General features: G+C 41.2%; 2 protein-coding genes across 3 annotated transcripts; one reads left to right on the top strand and one right to left on the bottom strand.

Annotated features, from left to right (window-relative positions):
• Window positions 1–4045: 4045 nt before the first annotated feature.
• Window positions 4046–27129, bottom strand: LOC144536068 (neurotrypsin-like). Its single transcript, XM_078278973.1, has 14 exons — window positions 26866–27129; window positions 23357–23399; window positions 15498–15740; window positions 13591–13729; window positions 13329–13507; window positions 12247–12394; window positions 10794–10972; window positions 10258–10399; window positions 9598–9818; window positions 8213–8354; window positions 7854–8132; window positions 5356–5478; window positions 4971–5239; window positions 4046–4878 (listed from the first exon to the last, which is right to left on the bottom strand). The coding sequence occupies exons 1-14, from the start codon at window positions 26962–26964 to the stop codon at window positions 4280–4282; spliced, it is 2805 nt and encodes a 934-aa protein (XP_078135099.1). The 5' UTR covers window positions 26965–27129; the 3' UTR covers window positions 4046–4279.
• LOC144536074 (E3 ubiquitin-protein ligase TRIM21-like) lies at window positions 17385–21334 on the top strand. 2 transcript variants are annotated; one of them, XM_078279000.1, is made up of 2 exons: window positions 17385–17558; window positions 18724–21334. In XM_078279000.1, the coding sequence occupies exon 2, from the start codon at window positions 18726–18728 to the stop codon at window positions 20412–20414; it is 1689 nt and encodes a 562-aa protein (XP_078135126.1). In that variant the 5' UTR covers window positions 17385–17558; window positions 18724–18725; the 3' UTR covers window positions 20415–21334. The 2 variants fall into 2 exon arrangements, with proteins under 2 accessions (XP_078135126.1, XP_078135125.1); XM_078278999.1 differs by having other exon boundaries at window positions 17387–17554.
• Window positions 27130–27440: the final 311 nt, after the last annotated feature.

Below are 27440 nucleotides of genomic sequence, written 5' to 3'. Positions count from 1 at the left end.
CGAACACCTTCACACTCTAATATGTCCTTCTGGGTGTCCTTCTTGCTGACCTCCACCAGGTAATGGACCTCATGGTCATGGACCTTCTGCAGCTTCTCCTGGATCATCCATCTTACTTTGTGCTCCATCTCCCCGATAAAGTCTTTAGTGATAGATATTTGTATTCATCCTGCAGAACATGTCCAGAAGATCATTGTGCTTCTTGCTCATCCAGTTTAACCTTAGCTGACCTGCAACTCTGTGGTGAGGCTCTGGATGAATTTCACAAAAAGATGTCAGACGGGGCGCCTGGTTAGCTCACCTGGTTGAGCGTGAGCCCCATGTGCAGAGGCTCAGTCCTCGTCGCAGCGTCTGCAGGTTTGGTGCCCTTTCCTGCACATCAGCCCCCTCTCTCGCTCTCACTTTCCTGACTTAATCTGTCCTATTAATAAAAGCAATAAAAGCCAAAAAATAAAGATGTCAGGCACTTAAGGCAGAACTTTGCAGCCTTCAGTTGCAAGTGCATATGTTGCTAGCTTTGTTTCCACGCTGGGCAGCAGACTCATCAATGCTTCTTTCTCACATCCCTTTGAAATGATCAGAGACTTCTTGGATTGTCGTGTTGGTTATTAACTCTGATCTCCTCATGAACGTCTCCTTGCAGAGTGGACACTGGCAGTGGTCGCTGTTGTTCCAGTATCCCATGATACAAGCCCTGCAGAAGTTGTGGTCTGACACTGAAACTGTTCTTCACATAACCGACTGCTGCAGGAAGCCATGCCTGCCACATTACGTAAACCACGTTACTTCCTGGAAAATATATCCCAATTTTGTTTTTCATTTCCCAGACTAATATGGAAGCTTGTGTTTTCTCTCCCATAATACTCTTAACACATAATCCAGATTAATTTAGAGTAGCTCCACTTTATCACCGGACTCCCAACTCTGAGTTAAAGGCGTACAGACAAACCTATTATCTATTATCATACTGAAGGACCATTTATAGTATTTACTACTTCACACAGATGTCTTACTTCTACTCACCTAAGGGTGTGAATACAGCCCAACTCTGAACCTCTTGCTCTTCCTTTTGTGACAGTCCTGCCACCCCTTACGATGGTATGCTGTAGATCCAGTTCTAAACAGGAGTCTTTGAAGAAGTGGCTCACACAAATATAATGTAAGTACTATACTGTATTGCACTATTGGACTTATTTACACTACCACTATGACACACACTCTCATAGAGCACCTTACCATGCATACTGAATCACAGGATCAGTCCATACATCGCTTAGTACATTCATGTGGATTTTTTTTATTTAGTATCTTTTCTTTTATTGTCCATATTATTCATGTGGATTTGTTATTTTATCATCCTGTTTATGATGTATGTGTATGTTGTGTGTGATGTCTTTAAGCTACTGGGACCTTGACTTTCCCCCTGGGGATCAATATAGTATATATCTATCTGTCTATCTATACACAAAATGGCAATAATACAACAAATGTATTAATATTTATAAAATGGTCCAGTAGTGGAATATGACTCAAATACTGTACTTAGGTAAAAAATGTAGGTACTTGAGTATTTCAATTGTATTTGATTTTATACTTCTATTCCCCCTACATGTATCTGATAGCTGTATTTCTTTTATGAAGAAGGAGACTTGTTTGGGGAGTCTGAGCTTGAGTAACATACAGGAAAAGGCAAAAGCTGTTTGCAGTTTCATAAATTTACACCCCATCTTTACATTTATTCCAATAACTGCAGCCCATCATACAGATTTCCTAATCATTTTCAGTCTGATTTTTTTTTTTTATATTCAGTCCCAAAAGCTGGGTCATTTATGCTCATTTATAAATCACTTGTTCTACAGTTTTCAATAAGAACTAGCCAACCCACTGCAGCAGGGGCATCCTCTGATCCCCCTTTTTTACAGAGGAGAACCCGTCCAAACAAAAGAAAAGATTAACATGGCTCATGGCTAAGCAGATGTACTTTTCATTTACTAGGAGGCAATTACATTATTTGTAAGCAATCTTTTTACTGTATATAATAAGTGTGGAAAATGGCGCTAACCCTTTGCATATTGCTTAATCCCCCTATTTGGTGGCTTCAACATTAACAAACTAAGAAAACAGAGTTAATTAGAGTTTATTATTTAATAAGATCGAGAAGAGAGGCCACACCAACACGGAATGCTTGTTTTCACCAGGTATGTTTTAATACTCAACCATGATTCAGCACATTACACTGAGGAACAGCTGACGGGTTTAACACAGGTAAAGAAGGCTTTAAACACTTTACACTGATCCCACACCGTCCAGCCACAGACATACATTATTTACATTAACCTACAGGATCTGCATGGTAAAACATCAATTCTCAGGAAGGAAGGAAGGAAGGAAGGAGTAGTGGTGATAGGATTGAGTTTATGTACAGGATTATAACGACAGGCATCGGACAGTTCCATGTTGGAGAAACAGCAGTTGCAGGTTACAAGATGCTTCACGACACAATGGTTCACAGTACATCAAAGCACAAGTCAAGTTTGTACACGTATAGCAACAGTATAAAAAGAACCATCAGGGCCATGTTATCCAACAAGCCTGTGAAAATAGAGCAATATCGCCATCTTCTGGTTAGATCGCACATCTGCTCACAGTACAACAGAACAGACAACATTTAACTTCAAGAGTTTGGCTATCTAATTCAGTCAAGAATGAATGCAGTAACACATACTATCTAATCTCAGCAATAGCAGCTATATATCCATCTATCTATCTAGAGCCATCTGCTGGAATCAGTACAAAAAGATATTTTATGACCCGACAGTCAGCTTCCAATGGCTTTGAAAGGAAAGAATTTCCTGTACAGTTAAAAAGGACCATACCGATCATTTTGCAAGTTTTAGCTCCTTAACTACAATAACAACAAAATAGATGCGCTTGATTCAACTGCTGACAAAAAAACATATTGTAGTTTTTCAGGGGTTTTTTGTGTATATTTTCCCAAGCAGACATTGTTTCCATAGTTTTCCCTTTGGGATAAAAAAAAATCAATTAGCAGATTCTTGCTTCAGTTGTGAAATCCATCACTGCAAGATGTTTTTCTCCATTATTGTTGTGAGGTACTGCAGTTTAATTGATCTGAGAAAAAAAAATGCACTGCGGGACCTCTGAACAGTAATGTGACTTTGACAAAAAATAAATGTAGATTTAACATTTATTGTGATGGATTCCACAAGTTTCAAGAGCCTTTTTTTGCGAAATCGATGGAAACCAATAGCTTCTTGAAAAGTGAGGGAATACTTGATACGTACATTGTGTGGGTTTAATTGTAGACCTTGATGTGAGCATTGTCTTAATAGAAAGCTTTCTAATAAGACATCCTTTATAAAGGGATCATATAAATTGTAAGTAATGACTTAATTAATGGTTGATCAATCGTTGCTTTGTAGCTCAGTTGTAAGCCATTAAAAACGTTTGGTCTGCCAGGTTGTGAAAAATCTCTCAGGTTGGTGAGTCATTAATAGTCAGAGACTTTCTGATATCAAGCCTGCAATTTCAAATGTTAATAACACTAAAACATCAAGAATCATTGGTATGGTCCCAGGTTAAATAGCTTAGTCATGGGTCGAAACAGCACTTTCACCAGTAAAGGTATAAGACAACAGCCTGAAGAGACGAGCCCTGTTGGAAAAAAAGCAACTTTTCAATTGTGACATGTGATGCAGGAGTTTAATCTGTGTTTATAATCTCAGAGGGACGATGATGATATGCAGTCAGCCTTTATTCTAGATGTTCTGGTGGTTTGTTTTGTTGATTTGTCTTGCGAAACGCACTGAATACACACATTAAGAGGTGAATTTTAGCATAGATTCTTGTGTGACCGTCTTAGAAATATCCCCAGAATATCTTTTAACACTATTGTCCTTAAAATACATGCCATGCTGATTTTTTTTTTTATTTTCAGTATCAGTGAAAGGCCCTGATCAGCATGCCAGGCTCAACCTCAACGTTGCAGACCCCACCAGCTATCATTCTGCCTCTGAACAGGCTGTAGCTCACATGTAAAGTACCACACACTCTGTCATCCTGGCAGCTCAGGAAGGTCTGCCCACACCGCTGTACTCGTCCGACGATTAGCAACCGCAAACACAACACTGAGTTCAGATTTGAAATGAGCACAGACCTAAGTTAGGAGCATCTTTCTTTTCATTTAAAGGTTACTTTTGTCTTCCTCCTCCTCAGGCGGTCACATGGCACAGATGGTCAGCCAATGGCACGGCCTCAATCAGACCAGAATTTGTGTGTTTGTGTCGGCATCCCCAACATGGTGGCCATGTGTGCTTTTAGTGTGTGTGTTAACGTGCTGTTTGGTGTGTGAATGACGTGTGTGTTTTTGTTTAATATCATTGATTTCGTTTGTTTCTTGTTGATCGTGTGTGTGTTTAAGCTCGTCATGCACGTGGAAGTATTTATCCTTGCCCTCTCCGTGTGTGTGTTCCTCATGTGTGTGTGTTAGGTCATTGTCAACGTGTGTCAGATCTTCTTGTGTGTTTTTGTGTGTGTGCAGTTCCTCTGGATGTGCTCGTGTGTTGATGACCTCCTCGATCCAGCTCCTGAAGCGGCTGACTCGAGTGTAGAGCGCGGGAGAGGAGGGGTCGGCACAGCCGTAACCCCCGGCAACGACCCCAGTGAGGACCCATCGACCCATCTCCCCCTGACACACCAGCCCACCTCCTGAGTTGCCCTGACAACTGTCGTCATGGAGGAGGCTAGTGTCTGGAGGACTGCCGGCACACAGGGTGCCGTGGCTGGAAAAGCTGTCGCCATAGCGCTTCTTACATTGCCATGACGACATCAGAGGGACCCAGGATGCAAGAACCGAACCTAATTATGAAAGATTTTCCATATTCAAAAACTGAGTATTGTTTGATGTTTCAAAATATATTACTAAACACACTAGAGAGAAAAATACATACCTGGTCCTGTCCAGCCAGCGGTAACCATGACAACACAAGAAGATGGCGCATTTCCTCCTGATGCTGCGTCTGCAGCAGGAAGGCATGCTGCGTTGGTTTCGAGGTCAAAGGTCAGACAGTGTCCCTTGGTGCTGGGTAGTTTCAACAAAGCCAGATCGTGACCTCCACTCTGACCCTTGAACTTCCTGTGAAGCACCACCTGCTCCGGAGTGAGAGTCTGCTCTGAAGCCCCGACACGGACCACAAACCTGGACAGGTCGCTGCCAAACCTGCAGGAGACAGGAGAGAAGAATCTTAAGGTGAATGACCACTTCATGGTGTTCTGTGGTCTGACTGAAGATGGGTTCATTGCAGAAACTGATTTATAGTTCAGCGACGGATTTACCTGCTGACACAGTATGCAGATGTCAGGGCCCAGCAGGGGCTGATCAGGGTGCCGCTACAGAGAGGACTGGCAACTTCTTCTTGAGACTGAAGCCACACTGACACCTGCCATGGCCATGTGGTCCTGCAGAGAACGGAAAAAAATCTCAATCAATGTTTTTGTATGAGTAACACTGACTGTAAACTTTTATTAATAAAAACTTTAACCTTTAATTGCAAAAGTGGGTTTTTTTCACCATAAAAGTACAATAACAACTAAGCTGAGTTTTGCATTATTACCCTAACTTGAACCAATTTTATAGAGGGCCCTGTGTCAACTTCGAGTTTTAAGACAGGGTGTCCACATTGTGTTAAAAGATAATGAATAAATGTAGCTACATTTAAGGATATTCAGTCAAAAAACGTTTTTAAATGTCACAGTAAGTATTTCATGAAAATAAAAGTCACAGTATAGTTTGTCAAAAAAATCATTAAAAACGTCATAAAAAGACATAGTACAGTATAATGACAAAATATCATAGTAAAGTATGTCGATAAAAGTCACTGTATAGAAAACAAATGAATGATAAAAAGTAAGTAAAAGTAAAAAAAAAGTAAAAAGTCATAGTGTAGTATTTCGAAAAAAGTGATAAAAAAGGCATAGTATAGTATGTCAAAAAAAATCATAAAATTCATAGTGTAGTATTTCAAAAAAAGTGATAGTATAGAAAAAAGTGATAAAAAAGTCAATAAGTTATGTCAAAAAACTCATTAAAATAGTGTAGTATGTCGAAAAAAGTGATGAATAAAGTTATATATAGTATGTCGAAAAAAATTATAAAAAAGTCATAGTATAGTATGTCGAAGAAAGAGATGAAAAAGTCAAAGTTTAGTATGTCAAAAAAGTCATAGTATAGTATGTCGAAAAAAGTCATAGTATTGTATGTCGAAAAAAGTGATAAATAGAAGTAATAGTATAGTATGTAGAAAAAGTCATAGTATTGTATGTCGAAAAATGTCACATTATAGTATGTCGAAAAAAGTCATAGTATAGTATGTCGGAAAAAAATCATAAAAAGACAGTATAGTATGTCGAAGAAAGTCATAGTATAGTATGTCGAAAAAAGTGATAAAAAGGTCAAAGTATAGTATGTCGAAAAAAGGTCATAGTATAGTATGTTGAAAAAAGTGATAGAAAAGTCATAGTTAAGTATGTCGAAAAAAGTGATAAAAAAGTCATAGTATAGTATGTCAAAAAAGTCATTAAAAAATAGTATAGTATGTTGATAAAAGTCATAAAAAGTCATTGTATAGTACGTCGAAGAAAGAGATGAAAAAGTCATAGTATAGAATGTCGAAAAAGTCACAAAAGTAATAGTATAATATGTCAAAAAAAGTGATTAAAAAGTCAAAGTATAGTATGTTGAAAAAAGTCATAGTATAGTATGTTGAAAAAAGTGATAGAAAAGTCATAGTACAATATGTCCAAAAAAGTCATAGTATATGTCGAAAAGGTCATAGTATTGTATGTTGGAAAAAAGTGAAAAAAAAGTAATAGTATAGTATATCGAAGAAAGTCATAAAATGTCATAGTATAGTATGTCAAAAAAAGTGATAAAAACGTCATGGTATAGTACGTCCAAAAAAAGTCTTAGTATAATATGTCAAAAAAAGTCCATCCATCCATCTTCATCCGCTTATCCGGGGTCGGGTCGCGGGGGTAGCAGCTCCAGCAGGGGACCCCAAACTTCCCTTTCCCGGGCCACATTAACCAGCTCCGACTGGGGGATCCCGAGGCGTTCCCAGGCCAGGTTAGAGATATAATCCCTCCACCTAGTCCTGGGTCTCCCCCGAGGCCTCCTCCCAGCTGGACGTGCCTGGAACACCTCCCTAGGGAGGCGCCCAGGGGGCATCCTTACCAGATGCCCGAACCACCTCAACTGGCTCCTTTCGACGCAAAGGAGCAGCGGCTCTACTCCGAGCTCCTCACGGATAACTGAGCTTCTCACCCTATCTCTAAGGGAGACGCCAGCTACCCTCCTGAGGAAACCCATTTCGGCCGCTTGTACCCTGGATCTTGTTCTTTCGGTCATGACCCAGCCTTCATGACCATAGGTGAGGGTAGGAACAAAAACTGACCGGTAGATTGAGAGCTTTGCCTTCTGGCTCAGCTCTCTTTTCGTCACAACGGTGCGATAAATCAAAAAAGTGATTAATGAAAAAAAGTCATAGTACAGCATGTTGCAGAAAAACTCATTCAAAAAGTCATAGTATAGTATATCGAAAAAAAAGGTCATGAAAAAAGTCATAGTTAAATTAAAAAAAAGTCATAGTATATTATGTCAAAAACAGTCATAAAAATGTCATAGTATAGTATGTTGAAATAAGTAATAGTACAGTATGTATGTTTTTTCTTTTCGTTTCTTGTATTGCGTACAGTGTTCATGAGGGTTCATTGTCAGTTGCAGGGAAAAGCCACAGATTTGGACATATACTATCAAATTAGGTCCTAAATCCTACCTGAGCATGTTTTCCTCCCCCTGGTTCCTCCTCTTGCTCTCTTCCTCCACCAGCTTCCTCAGCCCACAGTTCAGCTCTTGAGGCTTGGCCCGTGCTGCTGACTCCTGCGGCGTAACGTCACACCTCACCCCTGCATCCACCCTGCGTCTGCAGCCCTGGATGCTCTGGCCCAGAGAGGGACACTCTCCCAAGAACTCCTCCTTCCCTGTGCACCTCACCTGGTCCAGGTGTATGGGCCCTTTCCCCTGACCGAACCCTCCAGCTGCTACTGCTCCACCACTGAGGAGGGAGAAAAAATGTTTTTTTGTGTAATAAAAAAAAAGTAAGAAACTGTCTTTTTCATGCATATCAATATGAACCTGTGTCCAAGCTGTCTGCACACCACGGCTGCATTCAAGTTGTTCCAGCCTGAGTCACAAATACTTCCCCAGTTGCCATGGAGATACACCTCGACTCGACCCTCCTTTCTGCTGCTGCCACTCACAAGACGCACCAGGGGACCTAACAGGAAGAAAAAAAACACACAACACTCATATTCATGTTGGTGCACCTACATAGTCCAGTCTTCATGCACTGAAAGCGAGTTCTATGTCCACTGACAGTGTTAAATGTCATCTGCAGCCTGGTGCCTCTTTATTCAGCCTCTATTCTCATTCTAATGGTCTGTGTGTCTACAGGAGGCGCAGTAAACACCTCTTTATTCTCTCTGCTGTCAACATGTGGCATTTAAACTCTTTGGACAGAGAACAACACCAGTGTTTTCACACTGAGGTAACGATACAATGCCACAAAAGGAGACAAAAGTATTTAATAGATAAAAAGATGACATAGATAGAAACATCTTTTTGCATCTTTTGTTCATTATCAATATGGTAGAATTTTGTCCTAAATGGTGTCTGATGCAATTCCTGCAAGAGTTTAATAAAGTAAAGTAAACAGCCTGGCATTAGACCAACACTCTGCAGGGACAGCTTGCCCTTTTGGTCCAAAATGAATTGCAGTTGCACAGTCAGTCACCAGACTTCTGTAGTGCAGTGCAATGATCCTATTGTTGCTCGTTTCTGTCTTCCTTCCTTTGTTCTTGCTACAATTGCTTTCCAATTAATAAAAACTCACAAATTATCACACAGCAGTCTGGTGTGCTCTCAAAGTCGGGGCTAGTTGTTATATATATATATAGAGGCAGTTTCAAAGCGCTTAACAGAGATTGAAAAAGAGAAAGTGTGAACATGTGGACATATTTGGAGGCGAAACAGATATAAAAACATGAAAATAAAGTCATAACAGAATAAAAGCGATAAACACAATCTTAGAAGGCAGCAGAAAACAACTAGGTTTTTGAAGCTGCTTTTAAAAGAACAGTTAGAGTTGGGGCACAACGTTAATCCTCTGGTAACTTTTAAAGTGTGGCACATAGTAACTGTAAGTAAATAAAGTTCCACCAATCCTTGTTCTCACTCTTGTTACAACAAGCAAATGTACGTACATCAAACTAAAACCTCCACACTTTGTAAATTCAGTTTTTTAAAGATCCAACTCAAGAGACCCTTTTTTTTAAATCAAAAATTGTCAATTCATATCTATACAAACTGGCCTAAAGGTTGGGGAAGAGAGCATGTGACTAAAAGGTCTTAATTTATAAAGGAGGTTTTAGGACTTCATACAATAAACAGGTGAAGTAGAATACTTAGCACCCCATTTCAAAACAGCATGCATGTCGGTCTTGTTCGTCCTCATCCCTTACCTGTGGAAGGTGCGATAACCGGCACTTCATTGGTTTCTTGGTTGGGTTGACTCCTGCAGCGAACACCCACATCCTCACTGTGGGAGCAGTCAGTCCGGCCCCAGATCCCGTGTGGACAGTCCAGAAGAGAGGTCTCTGATCCCTCACAGTGAACGTCATCCAAGAGGATCAGGCCGACGCCCTCGCCGAACGTCCCATCTGATACGAGCTCAGCGTGACCCCTGAAGGAAGAGAAGAGGTCTTTACCCTGGTTGTACTGGGGACACCAACTCAAAGATTTTTGTCTTGTTAGCTGTCCCTTATTCAGAATGTGAAGGTAAAGTTAACCAAATACTCAAAATAACAAAAAACATTGTTATGAGTAACACACCAAAAAGTGTGTTCATAGTATCAAAGAAATGTTTTTATAAGCTTTTATAAGTTACTAATAATATAGAGATGTTTTTTTTCTAATAAAAAAAAAAAAACCAAGAGAAAGAGAAGGAAAAACTAATTTTATACCCAGCGCCACCCCCAGACCGTTGACTTTTTTTTTCTTCTTAAATTAACAATTAAAATAGTCTTCACAAAACCTCTGTTTAGCATTAGATCATTTCCCAACAAATGGAAAAGGATTAGTTTGTGTTTAGTCAGTGCACATCTCTTGGGGTGTTTCCATACCTGTAGCCCAGCTGTCTGCAGACCACCTCTGCATGCTGCTGGGCCCAGTGGTCGTCACACACCGTCCCCCAGTCGCCGTTGTGGAAAACTTCAACCCGACCTTCCCATGGACTGTCTCCACCAACCAGACGCACCACACCATCTGAAACAGTATCAGATTGATATTGTGGCAGTTATAAAGTCTTTAAATGTGATTGAAGGCAGATACACTTGACATGAAAAAATATTTGATGTGACCATGAGGCAAGATTAAATGTTTTAGATGCTAATGTATCATCATCAGCTTATATTGGTTTGATGAATAGTAATTGTTATTTCATGCCAGTAGATAAGTAACTCCTCAGTTCCCATAAATCGTGTTTCTGCTTGTCACAAAGAGGATGTTGCTGCAACATGCAGTAATGATTTATTGATGTTTAGGGGCTATAATATAGCAGCTTGAAGCCTATCAGTGTGTACAGTAGCTTGTGTGTGTGTGTGCGTGCATGTGTGCATACGTGCGCAAGCCCGCTTAATTGTACAATGTGTGCATGTACCTGTATAAGGGCTGCAGGAGACCCCAGCATCCTCCATGTGGTCACAGTTGTGCTGCTCCCAGTCTCCATGGGGACACTGATCCAGGAAGAGCTCGTTTCCTGTGCACTTTACAGCATCCAGCAGGATCGGGCCTGAACCCTGACCAAAGTGGGCCCACGACCAGGCCTTCGCCACACCCCTACAACAGACATATGTACTTTTTTTTTCTTAAGATGATAACCTGATGATGGCGCAAGATAAAAAGTTAAAGGATCATCGAAGTTATTGCATTTCATCCTGACGGGAACATGAATATCTGTATGAAGTTTCATGGCAATCCATCCATCACACTCTCAAAATAAACCGAATCATCCATAAATAATGAATGGCTCGTACAAGGATGTTCATGTGGTGATTATTTATTGATGCTAAAATGCTACAAAAGTGTGTGTTCGTGTGGGTCCATGCATTTCTGCTCCAGTGTACAGTTTCATGTTTAAGAAATGTATTAATACCAAAACTGCAAGGTGTCCTATTTATATCACTCAAAATGAGCCAAAGTAGGGATAGCACAAGGTAGAATATAATGTCTGGCCCCTACTCTCTTGCCCTTTGCCCTCCACCCGTAATTGAGCGTGAACAAGGAGGTTTTCCCAAACCAGCAATTCAGGAATAAAAGTGGACAACAAAACCTTCACACAGCAATTCAGCACTAGCTGACTTCATGAATTTCACTACCTCTAAATTAAAATGAAGTTAAGGACGAGACATCCTACAAATGTAAGTTCCTCCTGGCCATCTGATTCAGTTAAAGTAAACACAGGCTTCAATTAGCAACCATTTACAGCACATGCTCATTTTGGGGATAGTATACATTGTGACATTTGTGTTCTGTAGTTTTACATGTTTATTTATACCACCCATTAAATAGATACGGCTGTTTTTCCTACTAACAAGTATTATTTGTGTAGTCAAAGCCCTTGTTGTCCAGAAACTATTAAAAACACTTAAATGATCCCACTTTTGCACTGTGTGACATGTTCCTTCATCAAGATGAACACAGGCACTGCAGTTTATTTTGAGTCGAGCCCACATAGGCCTACATCGTCCTGCTGCCGTGAATTTTCATTAGAGCACCAAATGTGTATTAATTCACGTGTGAAAATAGTAGTTTGAGTAACATTTACTAAAAACCACAGTGACCAGCTGTTTTAGAAAATTACTATATATATATATATATATATATATATACTGTATGTGACTTCGGTACCACATTGTTGGCTTTGGTCTTTAATGGGATTTGACAGAATGACACCTGCTATATCTATTAATGCAAAGTACCCTCCACAGCTTAAAATGTGATGTAATGTGTAAACCCGGTAGTTAAGGGCTGCTAGGCAGGGCTATGTTTGGGAAAGGCAAATGTTCCCACACATATGTTAACTGGGTGTGTAAAATCCCTGACGTACGTACCCAAAACCCAGCTGTCTGCACACCACCTCTGCATCTCTGTCGTCCCACTGGTCGTCGCAGACGGACCCCCACCTTCCTGCGTGAAAGACCTCCACTCGACCTTCAAAGTCTTCCTCTCCTCCGACCAATCGCAGCGGAGAGCCATTGCCTGAGAGAAGGTGGTAGAAATATAGCTATGTAGGTCAAACAGCATCCTTCTCCTTCAAATTCATTATTTCTTTCAATTTCAACAAGCAGGTGAGACATGGAAAAGTGGTTTTAGAAAGATGTAAATATATTTGGGGCTATCAGGTAGGGGGTCGAGTTTTGCCACGTTATCCTATGGAGACTGACGGACTGTGGGTCATGAAGGGCACTTATTTGGATGTGCGGTGGCCTTACCCACATAAAAAAAGAGTGAAATAACATTTTGTACTATAGAAACATTATATAATTGGAAACTTGTATTATTCTAGCTATATAAATGGCATAGTGCCATGGTATTTTCATTACCGCCAGATAGGCTACGATGACGGCAATGAGTTGTTAACAGACATTCACCAAGACGTAGGCCTATAGCCCTGCAGCAATCTATCTGAAATAGCACCTATCAGTACCATTCATGATATGTTGCCAAATATTGAAGTTGTGGGAAGTCTACATAGCTTAAACTGTATGTTTTTTCGTCCCCCATGCCTGTTTCATTCGTCCAGGCCAGGAGGGACGAATGAAACAAAACGCACGTCTGACTGCTTAAATAACTCCTGAACGGTTTCGTTCAGAGCTGAAAATGCAACTGTATTTGACAGAGGACAGATGTAGGTTGCTAGTGACAAAATATTAGCTTTCAGTGTTTTATGATGTCTTTGTAAATGACGTTTAATTAAAAACTGTTTCATTCATCCCGGTTCTCCCGTAGGAATGTATAAAATATTTCCACACAGTGTACTGTGTAGTTATATATTACTTCTACACAGTGTACTAATAATATAATTCTCAATAAATCTGTTATCAAAAATAAAGATACATCTCTCTGTGTCTCTCAGGTGTGACGGGGAAATATTCGGGTCTGGTTGCCATGACACTGTGGAAGTCACACTGACCTTCCGGCGGTGCACACAACACTGCTGCCTCGTTTCCATGGCTACAGTCACCGGTGACGAACGTCCTGCTCCGGCACTTACTCAGAGTGTTCTCGTCACCGCGGCAACCCAGACGCTCGAAGTGGAAGAGGCCGGAGCCGGAGCCAAACTGCGAGTGTTGCAGCGCTGTGCCAATGTCACTGTTAACATAAGAATAAGAACAAATGCATCACAGATGTGAAACATTAATACTGAATATGGACTTTTTTTTGTTTTCTCTTACCCCAGGCCTAGCTGCCTGCAGATCACACTGGCGTCTCTGTCTGACCAGTGAGAGTCGCACACCGCCCCCCACTGGCCGTTCAGGTAGACCTCAACACGGCCACTTCCAGAGGACGAGCTGCCCACCAGACGCGCTGCACCTAAAAACAAAACAAGCAGCGTACAATAACTCACCAGTCGTCACATGTTTGTTTACAGTGTGACGCAGTAGAAACCTGTATCACAATTTGATAATGTATTAATTGCTTTACGCTGCATTCATTGATTATTTTTAGCCAGTTGGGCTGTAAACACAACATGACATATTATAATATATAATAATATATAGTAGGCCTATATATAATAAACAAGCAGTTGTCTATTTACACATCCAGCTGACACTGAGAAGCATTAGTGATGGGGACCAATGTTCACTCTCTTTTATCTCTGTTTTGGTCTCCACCGGAAATATCTGTCTCTCTAGCTGCTAAAAGCTTTACTATTTAACCAGCTAGTCGCTAACTTTGTCTGTGTGCCATTTGGTGCTAAGCAGGAAGTGTACAGTGGGGTTTTTAGGTTGTTGCCTGTGGCTGCTGTGATGTGAGCAGAGTTTGTGGGCCAGAAAACCAAAATACACTAAAACATTGTAGAGCTGAGGGGAACTGCAGAGTGGGGTGATAATTCTCTGTGGGTTTGTCACTATGAACAACCCCTCTCACATTGCACATAGCCATTTAATTCCTTGTTAATAATACATTTTGAGATAAGTTATTCATCAAGCATAAAGGCTAAACATTCGCTGTTTTGTATCATTGTAAATTGAATATAATTGGGTTTTGGATTTCTGCAATCAATTTGCAGACATCACATTGAACTCAGGGAAAATGTGATGAGCATATTCAGAATCTTTTTGGCCTGTGAGCCCTTGAAGAAAGCAATGTCTACTTGATCAGAATTTGCATATTCACATTGTATATGCATCTGCAGGATGGTCCTCTCTGCTTTTTATTGCCAAGACAATGTTAGGTAAATTACCTGCTTATATCGTATAGCCTTTTATCCTTTCATACAAGCAACTATAGCACTAAACCTGCAAATCAAACTCTTTTAAGTGTCCCCAGGGTGCACTCAGTGCTTAGTAAAACTGCTTTCTCTTTTTATGCACCCTGGGCCTGGAATGGTCTGCAAAATATGATTATCTTAGAACTTCTCTCCCTTCCTTGAACTACCCTGAAGGAAACATGTTGCTGTTTCACGTAATACTTGATTTAGGTGGAATGTGTTATGGATATCGCCGGTATGGTCTGTATGCCTCTCTTCTTTTACTATTTCCATTGTGTTGTTTATGTATTGTCTGTGTTCCAACGTAAGCTGTCTTGTTAAGGACTCTGTGGAACCTTCCTGGCTAAATAAAGGATAAATACATAAAGTATGTCTTCAAGTTGTGGACTGTTGAACCAAAGATTGATTTCCCTCTCTGTGTATCATTTGAATTAATTTTAGAGGCCAGCAGAAGTAAAACTATACAGTATTTCACAAGAAAAAATTAAACACTAGACAACAACTAAAAAAACATAAACCCTTTTTTTCCAGAAATCTATTTTCCTTCTTATTCCTTTATTAATCTCACAACCCCACAGATTAATTGCACGCCCCTTGGGAGGGGCCTCAACAGATTGATAAATGATAATAACAATAATCGTTTGTTCTTCCTGTGTTATGCTGTTATGACTAATTTCTCTGATTTTGGAAATGGTTGAAAGAAATTAAATTGGTTTAGTTGGTGGAGGAGCATTACATTTATTTAATGAGAACTACTGCATGTTTTCTATATTTTACAGTTCTTTAATAATGCCTTTTGTTGTTTATCGTTGTGTTTCATTCTAAATTGTAAAGTATCAGTCAAATCGTGGTGATCTGTGGTCGTACCCTGGTGGCAGTCGCAGTAGGCCCATCCGATGGCTCCAGAGTTTTGTCTGAAGAAACACCAAGGGTTGGACTCTCGGTCTGGGTTCCTGCAGTAGCTGTGGTCACCCAGCCCTCGGCCCGGGTACTGCATGACATAGTCTGGAAACTCGGTCCACTTTAGACAGGGGGCGCCAGAGTCCGTCTGAGACACGGTGCCGTTGTAGTATCCCAACTCTGTGAATCCCTCAGAGCAGGACAGAGGCACTGCACACAAGATAAGGAGGGAGGGGAGGAGAGAGAGTGAGTAAATGTGGAGGAAGATGGAAGAAGAAGATGTTCTGGATGAAAGGAGGAGGATTTGGGTCAAAGAGGACAATGTGAATAAAGGGAGGGAAAGTTTGGTAGAAGTGAGAGTAAAGATGAGTGGAATTGCTCTTTATTCAAGTCACATTATCCCCATGTCTGTATTTTATCTGAGCATAAAGGCTTATATGGATGATTCTCATATGCTGCCACTGCCACAGCATGATTCTGCCTAATGCATTTTACCCCTGCTGATTCATGCTGAACTGGTGAAATAACCATAACCTTAACCCAGCCACTTACTTAACATGGTGGTGACCAGACACTTCCTGTAATCTTCTCTGAGAAGGAGAAATGTGTAAGTGAAGCTTTAGACAGACTGAAAGGAAAACTGCTGACATCAAAGTGAATCAAAATTAGGCCACAAAATATAGAGCAAGTTATATATATACTGCGGCCTAATAAAAATGTACATCAGGCATTAATGAAAAAGAATTATCTTGCAGAATTTAACAAGCGGCGTGGTACACATGAAGGCACCAGATCTACTAATGGTCTCAGTCTCAGAGGTCATTTTGTCTAGATTTATAGAACGAGGATGGCTGATTAGCTGGAGAACCTCTTTGTTGTTTATGGGACATTTTTATTATGTAAATGATGCACCAGATTTCATATCGATCCATCATACTTAGTTGTTGAGATATTTCAGTAAAAGACAAAAATACCTGCTGACAGCATTAGAGGAAAAATCTGAGAATCGCTAAATTAGGATTCATCCTCTTGGAACACTAAAATATTTGCACAAAATTGAATGACAATCTATCCAACAGTTTTTAAAATTATTGAAAACATCAACAAAAATATGTCTTTCTAACTTAGTTTATCTTGTTGATTTCTTAGTTTTTCGTTTTCTCTTTCTCTCTGTCTTTCTCGTTCTCTTCTATCTTTCCTCCAGCTATTCTTTAACCCTTCCTCCATTTATTTGTTTCTGTATTTTCTTGTTCCCTTCCTTTCCTTCATCAAATGATCCCCCAAACCAACAGTGAATGTCCATTTTTACTTGTAATGGAGTATTTTTCCCCTGTGGTGTTGCTACTTTCTCTGAAGGATTTCAGTCTTTCTCTGCACACACTGAAGCTTGAAGGGATTTTGAGGCCAAGCGGCTACTAAACTTTGATTAATGGCAGAGGTGCTTCAGTAACCAGCAGTCTTATCTCTTCGGCACACACAGCTTGGCCGTCCTGGAACATTATCTACGCAGTGCAACCCTCATGCCCACCTTGCACGCCAACACATACACACTCAAAGATTTGCTGCATAGTGACTGAGAAAGAACACACACTACAGTACAATACACACAGAAATGCACACAAAAATACACTAGCGCGCACGCACGCACACACACACACACACACACACACACACACACACACACACGTGGTCCAATTTGGAGGAAGATAAGAGGGAGAGCAGAAGGGGGAAGCAGTGAGAGTCTGAGGAACAGGAAATCAATCAGGCAGACGTGTACTGAACTAAAACAGAAATCTACCCTCAAACAATAAATAATACAGAACACACTCAGACATTGGTGCCAAATACAAACCACTAATGTCCAAACCTCAAAAAGCCCCTGACTTCACAGACAAACAAAAGTGCCTGTCACTTTAAGAAACATGACACAGGAAGAAACTAGAAACTGAAAGTTAAGTTCTTTCTTGGGAAACAACCAGGATCTTCGTCGATTGTTTTTTCTTTGCAGAACAACAACAACAGACGTAAGTAAGTCTTTACTAAGCCCAACTTTCATTATAACACATAAGAAGTTACATCTATGGCGTGTGTAGTTTGTAGTTTAATCCCACTCGCTGCTATTTGAGCAGTTTTGGTGAGAAGTGCTGCTTCGAGAGTCTGGTAGGACCAGGAAAATGTGTTGTAGTTGGTGAGATCTAATTAGTATCTAATGTCATTAGAGTTAGTTTTCATAGTCTTCATCAGCAGATTGGGTTTGCCCAGTTGTCAGATTCAAAGTTGATTCTTCACTTTGGAAACAGCAGTTGACAAAAAAAAAAAAACGTAACCACAAGCAGAGCTTAGCTCTATTTATTAGCGATTATGAAGCTTTCACGTCGTCTTTATGGAAATAATTACAAGAAATGTGGTGATCTTTTCAACTGACGTTTTTAAACTTTGGACTTCAGCTTTTAAACCGACGTGGACGGGGGAAGTCAATAAAAATACATTTTCCAGGTTCTAACCCTGTGTCCTCACACTATTTCTGTCAACCAATGTAGCAATGCGCCTACAACGGACTGCAAACTAAACCTGTAAACAATGCAGGTGTTATTCTTTCAAGAGAAATTAGTGTATTAACTAATCAACTAAACTAATCAACTAACTATTTATATCAGCTCTAAATGCACTGGAAAGAAACACTAAATGAAAACAGAAACAGAAAACAGTTTGTAAAACAAACACTCCACAGGGTCAGGGGCGTTTCTAGGACTTGAGTAGATTCGGGGCTTAGCCCGGACCCATTTAAATAATGGATGCAATGCAAAACGGCGATTTGCTTGCCCAGCTTTTTAATAGCCAGTGTATGTTCATTTTAGCTGCCCAGTTTGTAGATGTTATTTAGATGGCACCACTATTTGGCCTAATCATAACTGGCCTGGCAAACCAAAGGCCAAGGTTTTGTTTCCAGATCTGTGTGGCGACCTATGATGTGGGGGGTCTGAGGGTCCACCCCCGGAATTTTTTTAGCATTAAACACTTAATTTCCTGCATTCTGGTGAATTTGTATGCACCTATTTATATCTTTTTCCTAATCAATTTATGCTGGAAATATATTTCTGTAAAGGGAAACATGTTTTTTTGTGCAATTGCTGTTTCCAAGGTCAAGAATGTTTTCTGGCTTAATTTTACCGTTTTTGTATGTTTTTTTCAGAAATGGCCTCCAGCAACAGTCTCTTGTCTGAGGAGCAGTTTCTGTGTCCCATCTGCCTGGATGTGTTCACTCGGCCAGTTTCCACTCCATGTGGACACAACTTCTGCATGTCCTGTATCACGTCCTACTGGGACGACATACCAGTCAGCCAGTGTCCCATCTGTAAGGAAACTTTCGAAAGGAGACCGGACCTTAAAGTCAACACTTTCATCTCAGAGCTTGCATCTCAGTTCATGACGTTTCAAGTAGACACTCACATCTGGAGCACAGACCAACATCAGGCTCACTGTGGTGCTGCGGTGCTGTGTGATATTTGTACCGACACCCAGCGAGAGGCTGTCAATTCCTGTCTGGAGTGTCTGACTTCTTACTGTGACGTCCATCTAGAGCCTCATCACAGAGCTGCGGGCCTGAAGACACACACACTGGTTGAACCCTTGGCGAGCCTGGAGGACAGGATCTGCAAGGAGCACACCAGACTCCTGGCGTTGTTCTGTAGAAAAGACAAGGTTTTGCTGTGTGACATCTGCGCCAGTTTGCGCCACGTGAACCATGACATTGTTCCTGTGCAGCGAGCGTATGAAGAGAAGAAGGCTCTGCTGGGGGACACTGAGGCCATTGTGCAGCAGATGATCCAGGAAAGACTGCAGAAGGTCCGAGCCATGAAGGAGTCAGTAAAACAAAGCAAGACAGAAACCAAAGATGTGATAGCAAACAGCGTGCAGGACTTGACGGCGCTGATATCTGAGATCCAGAAGAGTCAGACGGAGCTTGTGAAGGTGATCGAGGAGAAGCAAAAAGTAGCAGAAGAACAAGCAGATGGGTTCATTAGCAGTATGGAGCGAGAGATCACAGAGCTGCAAAGGACAACCATGAAGCTGAGGGAGCTGAAACAGACTGAAGACCAGCTTTGTTTCCTCCAGAGCTTCCCAAACTCATCCATCCTACCACACACAATGGACTTGTCCACATTCAGTTTTAACAGACAAGTGGAGATACACCACACACGGAAAACTTTGAACAAATCAATGTCTCAACTGCGAATGTTGCTGAATAAAATGACCATAGAAATTAAGCAGTTCTCTGACGGCACAGATGAGTCAAACGATGCTACGCTGAGATATGTGCAGCAGTATGAGGTGGACATTGTGCTTGATCCTGACACAGCTCACCCTCTGCTCATCTTATCTAATGACAGTAAGCAGGTGAGGTACAGCAGTGATTTAGGTTTGAGGGTAAACCAGAACCTGAACCCAAATAGGTTTACAGAACATCTTGCAGTTCTGGGACAGAGAGGCTTCTCGTCACGTAGGTTTTACTTTGAGGTGTTTGTGGGTGGAAAGACTGAGTGGTGTCTGGGCGTGGCCATGGCAACGGTCCAGAGGAGGGGGGCGCTTGTTAGGAGTCCTCACTGTGGACTCTGGGCCATCTGGTTCCTAAAGGATAAGTTTGAAACCTTCAGGTCTCCAAATGTGCCGGTACACATGGGTATAGTGGAGCGGGTCGGCGTGTTTGTGGATTATGACGGAGGGAAAATTTCTTTCTATGACGTCCAGACCGAAACACTCATTTACTCGTATACTGAGTGTGTCTTTACTGAGGAACTGCATCCGTACTTTAATCCTTGTGATAATGAATTTGGTTCAAACTTGGAACCGTTGATAATCGTTCCTGTCAGTCGTACAGTGTGATTTGTGAGTTATTTACTAAAAAACGCCACTCTTGCAATTGATTGTGAAACAAAATCTTTTTTGTAAAGCAGCTTTAATCTTTAAGAGATTAACCATCTTCCTTTGCTGATTTCTGTCTCTATTGTGTCTCAGTGTGCTTTAAATCCAAACGGTGACTTTATATATGAAGAAAATATTTCTACACTTCATTACCATGACTATTTATTTTTAAGATACTGTTAAGTGGAGGGGGAAAACATAAGAGCTTTCATTTTAAATAACTAATGAATCGGGTGCAAGAGCTGTACATGCAGAAAGGAGAAACTGTGAAAGCAAAGTGTGCAGATTATGACTATTTGATTAAATGAGGTGGTTGGTGCTGTTGCAGGAAATACTTAGTAGTGGTTTAACAAAATAATTTCCAGAGCTTTCTAGGCAGATGACTAATTTTAAAGACATTATCAAAATACACTAACGTGTCTGCACTATTATTTCACAAATGAGTAAGTAACTAATTCCACACTCGTCCCTCTGCCTGTTGCACACCTGAGTGTAATCATTGCTCAGGTAGAGTGGGGGAGGTGATAAGAAGGCAGAGAGTGAAGGGACAGAAGCACATGGAGAGCACACCAGCAGCACACCAGTGAGGAGTTTCCTCCTCATCTTTTTTTTTTCCCTCCAACCTCCATGCACATTATTTTTAGTTTATTGTGTTAGTTTGGGCTGGAGGTTACTGGTAGTTCAGTTATTTGTCTTTTGTTTGTTTGTTCATTCTAGGATTAGTTTAGGGGGAGACGTGGGGAGCGACGGCCCACTGCGAGGTTGGTCCAGCGTTTTCCCATCTTTTGTTCTTTTTGGCCAGGGTCTCCAGTCCCTTTTGTTTTTCCTTGTTACTTTTGGGAATATTCTTTATTTAATAAAGCTTGTTGGTTAATTCTTAACTTTGTGTCTGGCATCCTTTTTATATGTTTCATCCTCCAATCCCTTTGGAGCCTTGGTTTGTCCCTTTTTATATGGAGGCCGCAACAACCAGATACTTGCTTGATATACTTTCTCTAACTTCACCAAGTCTATCACACTCAGTTCGATGGGCCATTTGAACTCCTGGAATCTCTGATACACGTAAGAGAGCTGGCACACCAAGCCGATTATCGGCCGTCGGACAGTCTGGCGAGGTCAGTGACTCAAGTCTGAGTCTGTTTAGTGTGTTCAGTGCCGTCGTCCGTCGGAGGAGCCGTCGGCCTTTATTTTGGCTGACCCGACATGCTCAGTCGGAGACAGGGCAGTCGGGACTCACCCGGAAATGGTGAGCGGATGAGCCTCTCAAAATCTGACAAATCTTTTAAACTGACCTTTGTCGATCTGAAATGAAGACAGATTCAGCAACTGCACGGCCTATTTCTCGCTTAAAATGTTTTCAGAAACACGTTTCGGTGAACTATTTTAGTACAATATGAGATCGTATTCTGAACAAGCCGCCATGACTGTCTTCATGTAATCTTTGTGATTTCATAAAGTGCTATTCTAGTCCTCAGAGAGCGTTTTGAGCTCCTATATTGAGGCACTTCTGTTGATGACATTAAGTCTGTAAGCGTCCAGTTTTGGCCATGTTGTAGCTCAGAATCAGTTCTTTCTTTCTCACAGAAGACATTTTGTAGGAAAAGCACAGGTGTAAATACTAAAAATGATGGCTTTTGGAATTCCATTTAGCTGCTTTAGTTTCAGGGTCCTGGTATTGCTCACTGTCATGGCGCACTGGGACTCTTCGTCATTAATGTTATTAATTATTAACACCTGGGCTCTTCCTACTGGACATGTGAGTTCTTACGTTGATGTTTTTTAATGATAACACTATGTTTTGCTGTTAAATATTTTTAAACCTGTTTACAGTCGGTAATGGTAATACAACTTTAAAAGCCAGCTTGATTAAATTTTAATTAAGTAAAAAAGCATTACATAACGAAAGCAGGCAACATTTTCACTCTCTCATTTCCATCTTCAGTAAAAGCAAGACATCTTAAATTGTCTCTTCATGTTTTGAGGTTATCAATTTCAGTTCCTACCTCGTCGCGTATCCCTCATTCATGTTCTTGTATTCATCTCAACACCCACAGCGTACACACACACACACACACACACACACACACACACGCACACACGCAACACTCGCCGCTAAACACCATCCTCATTGCCACGACAACGGTACTCTGCCCATCGCCATGGGAACACTCAGTCTCCCTGCTACCCATAATCCATTTCCCAGCCACAATGAGTATTTGACACGGTTCACACTTGGAGGCTTGCTGTATGGGGGGGTGGGTGATGTGTGGAAACGACATCTACTACACAAAACGCACACATTATATTAAATGTGGAATATGGGAAAATGGCCTCTCTGTTTTCTACTGTTTAACCGGTTTTAGATACAATGTTGACAAAGGAGAGCTTTCTTATGCACCATTATCTGAATTATCGTACTACCAGGTACACATTTTTTTTTAGAGAGCCTTGAGGAGGTTTCCACATGATCTAGCTGGTTTAGCTGGTTTTTTGCAGATAGGTGCGAGGTATGTTTTTAATGCATGTCATTGTCAATGCACGGCTGTTAAAGCACAGATATTTCAGCTCTGGAAATGAGCCTGACAAGGAGGAGTTCCTCGCCCAACCCCCCAACATGCCTCCACTCCTCTCAGGGATGTAGAGAAAGAAGAGAAAAAAGGGAAATTAAATGGTGAGGGGTGCAGGCCAGGGGGAAGAGGAGAGGTAAGACAGAGTGTGGGAGCAGGGCTGAGGCAGGTGGATAAATAAAAGAGGAGAAGAGGCGTCAACACAGGGAACAGGGCACAGAACAGAAAGGAAGAGATGGTGTAGGAGGAGAGGCCGGATTTATAGATTTTATGATTTATAGGTAAGAGTACAGACAGGATGAGTGTGCTGTGTTCAGAGTTTCACCTCCCACTCACCTGAGTTCTGCACCTCGTTTAAGTAACTGTCCTCAGCCACCACCTGCAGACGAGTAGAGAGATGCAGCCAGTTAGACAGAAGACCAGAATTTCAGCTGATAATCTCAGAATTCTAATGCTTGTTATTATTGATACAAGAGCAGACTAACAACAAGACAGACTGCCGAGGTTATGATTTATGTTCCTTTTGCTGTTAATTAGCAGAATATCTCAGAAACTTTGGTGGAAAAAATTAGGCATTTGGGTCCAGGAACATAGAGTCATTTATACAGTATGTGGAGAGAAATAAGTCTCAATATTAGTGACAAATGCATTTACTAATGCTCAAATAAAAACAAGCTTTAGAAATGTATGTGAATGAATTATAGTGGTAGATTAACATCACAACAAATACAACCAAACTTGATTGAGTTCATGTTGTGTTTTCTTTACAGTACACATATTACTTAATGTGCATTAATCTCATCACCATCATATATTCACAAATTGTCCTAATTGCTTTCTTTTTTGTCATTCATTTTGACTTCCTGGAGTCTTATTTTTACTCATAGATTTTGTTGCCTTTGAACAGAGCAAAGGTAGCTTATTCCCCGTTTCCAGTCTTGCTAACCTAAGCTAATCATCTCCTGGAGGTAGCTTCATATTTAGAGTACATAAAACATAAGAGTGGTATCGATCTTCTTATCTAAATAAGTGCAAATGTTGTATTTCTTTATCAATTTGGCTCATAACTCCTGAACCATGAGGTGTACAGACAACTACTAGTATGCAGTAGTATTTTTACCTCAACCAAATAAAAAAAAATGTGTCCAAAAATAGTCTTGAATATTCCATATGGTTTATTCTGTTACTGAGTGCTAATAAATTCATGTTGTGGGCATCGTATATTTGACATAAACGATTGTAACTCTTACCCTAACTCTCTAACCAGCCACTTAAAGGAGGAACCTGACTCATTCTTGTACAAACAGTACAGTAATACTTTCATACTATTTTCTATTACAGGATTATGCTTCCACCTTGGCGGACGTGTTTCTGCCTATTCTTGAATATGAAAAACTCTCAGGTCAAAGCCAGAAACCATGAACAAAGAAAAGTCTGTAAACTGTAGAGTACTTTCACAATTTACTCTCGCTTGTGGATGAGTTTATTCCTTAACGGCAGGGAGCACCAGTCAAAGGAAAAACATATAACTAGTCACCTAGGTATGGGAGAGCACAGTGTAAACATACACACACACACACACACACACACACACACACACACACACACACACACACACACACACACACTTTCCCTCTCTACTGTATCTGTCAGCTGTGTGATTAATCATTGATGACTAGTTGAATTTGACTTTGTTTATTTGTAATAGTAACAGACAGGAGTGTCGGTTTCATTTTCAGAAATCAAGTCACACCTCTACACAGCCGGGCACCATGCAGATGAGGAGAGGACACACACGCGCTCACGGTGCTGCCGCTGAGGAATAACAGGAGTGAGGGCAGTGAAATACAACACATTTCACCTTCACACAGGTGAGTTCTGCTGTCTAGTTGTTTCTCTCTGACAACCCACACATACACACAAACACACACATGTAAACACCTCCCAGAAGTCTCCGCTCAGTCTAATGATATTACAGCAAGAACAGATGACCTGTGGTAGTGAACATGGGCGCTGATATCTCCATTCGCATCAATCACACGGCTCGATTACAGCGCAAATCAGTTATGATGCTCTCACAGCTGCGTCCAGTGTTGGCCATGCAAACACACACACACACACACACACACACACACACACACACACACACACACACACACACACACAAACACACACAAACAAACAATGGAGCAGGAACTGTACAGATAGACAGGAAGAAACACATTACTGCTGGACACCAAAGTGATGTTTTAGTCCAAGCTTTTGGTCCTAAGTGATAAAAACTGTGTTCACTTGACTGGTTGCTGCTGGTAAGGTTTTATGTTTGTCTACAGAGAACCCTAACCATCATCTTTCCCTAAACCTAACCAAACCTTAACCATGTTGCCACATCATTTAACAATAATTTGTAATGGTTTGTGAGAACATGGACAAACAACTTATTTTGTCTTTAATTTAGGGACTGTTTGGTTTACCTAGAGTATTTATGCCAATTTAGTTATATATATATATATATATATATATATATATATATATATATATATATATATACATATTCCTTACACAGGGCAAAACACCCTGATGGTTGATTGGCCGTGTTGGGAACTTGATCCCACAACTACACTTTAATGTTTTAACATGGAGCTACTAACAACTTTTGATCTGTAAAATAAAATAAAGTGATGTTGGGTGTGATTCAGAGTTTGCAGGTTACATAGGACTGGTTGGTTTGGTTCCTTTGTGTTTACTTGTGAACATCTTTGATGTTTTGTTAAGATGTTACGCAACCTCCTTCTGCATTCAGGATTCTCACGATTAAAAGATTTGTCTAATGAAGTTGAAATGTAAAAGAAAAGAAGCTGAAACTCATCTGCAGTGTGCTATTTGTGCTACTTGCATGGCTGCTTCCAGTGTTAGTGGGTCTAATTAAATCGTGCACATGACTGTTCTCTACTAATAACTTCTACACAGACTACACAGCTCATATGCTGCACATTAGCACAACACACATCTACTGTAGTGCTACATAAGAAAAGAGGAAAAAAGAAAAATTATGAATTTAAAGATTCATGGATTTATTCAGCATTCATTAGATTGATTGTTTTGCGACATTAATAAGATATTTGCTTTTACCAATTAGCTATGTCTTTTGAACCTGACTTCCAGCTGAGACTCGCTCTGACCGACCAAAACCTGACAACCCCACCTGCTCCACTAGTTTTCAACATGTCTGAGCTGACCGATATGCTGTGACAAGCTTCAACAGCCCGTACAGGGTTCATTCCCTCTACACCGCAGGGGGGGTGAGAGGAGACACCGACGGGTTCCATGATATCCCGCCGAGGGGACTGGAGGAGGGTGGAAGGGTTGTGATGGAGACCAGGCATGTGTGCGTGCGTGCGTGTGTGTGTGTGTGTGTGTGTGTGTGTGTGTGTGTGTGTGTGTGTGTGTGTGTGTGCTTAATTGTACAATGCGCTTTGATTGCACCATTAATTGGCTAAAAGACAGATTAGAGGTGTTTGGTGCTCCTTCACCGCCCCGACGTGCACCTGCTTTGTTGAAAATTCACCCTGAATAAATCAATGGTGGTTTTGTTGTGAAGCATGAAAGAATCCACAAGCGGCTCCTTAAATATTGGTTGCATTGCCCTGAATTATGGTAGGCTATAGTCTTATCAATCTAAGTATCGACCTAATTAGCCTAAGTTTTTACTGTAAAAATGCAGCTCAGGTCATCAAAGCGTGACTGTCACGGGACAGAAGAAAAAAGGGATGAAAAAAAAAAAATCAGGCCACATAGCAAAATCAACCCCATCATCATCATAATCATTAGACAGGAGTACGTACCTCCGCCCACAACGGCAGCCAGAGGCAGGCGGTTCCGATCAAGCACAACATTTCCCGGCTGGTTAGAGCCATCCTTGCCGCCCGGTGTGTCCGTGTCATAGCCAGAGAAGCCACCGCTCCACTCCCATCTCTGTGTCCAACCTGCCGCGAGGTGAACCGTTATCCTCCACTCGTCCCGAGCTGCTGGAAGAATAAAACGTGTTGTGTGATGATGATGATGTACGTGGGAGGTTTTACGCACAGAGGACAGGGTGCGGCACTATAAACGCTTCACGGGATGGAAACACACACACACACACACACACACACACACACACGCACGCACGCACACGCACGCACACACACACACATACCGATCCAATCCTGAAATAGTGTTGAGCTCTGCAAAAACCTGATGCCACAAGCATCTCCTCTCTCTCTCCCTCTCCCTCTCCCTCTCTCTCTCTCTCTCACACACACACACACACACACACACACACACACACACACACTCCTCCTTCTCTCCCTCTCCCTCTCCCTCTCTCTCTCTCTCTCTCACACACACACACACACACACACACACACTCCTCCTTCTC

Source organism: Sander vitreus, chromosome 21 (genome assembly GCF_031162955.1).
Source record: "Sander vitreus isolate 19-12246 chromosome 21, sanVit1, whole genome shotgun sequence".
Taxonomy (NCBI): domain Eukaryota; kingdom Metazoa; phylum Chordata; class Actinopteri; order Perciformes; family Percidae; genus Sander; species Sander vitreus.
This window is presented reverse-complemented; position numbering and strand designations above follow the sequence as displayed.

Excerpts from the sequence above, each read along its gene's own strand:
- LOC144536074 (XM_078279000.1), top strand. The coding sequence starts at position 18,726 with ATGGCCTCCAGCAACAGTCTCTTGTCTGAGGAGCAGTTTCTGTGTCCC.
- LOC144536068 (XM_078278973.1), bottom strand. The coding sequence starts at position 26,964 with ATGACACGGACACACCGGGCGGCAAGGATGGCTCTAACCAGCCGGGAA. Across the intron at positions 10,973-12,246 it reads TGCAGACAGCTGGGTTTTGG|GGGTGTGGCGAAGGCCTGGT; the intron begins GTACGTACGTCA and ends TGTCTGTTGTAG. Across the intron at positions 5,479-7,853 it reads GGGGAGGAAAACATGCTCAG|GACCACATGGCCATGGCAGG; the intron begins GTAGGATTTAGG and ends CGTTCTCTGCAG.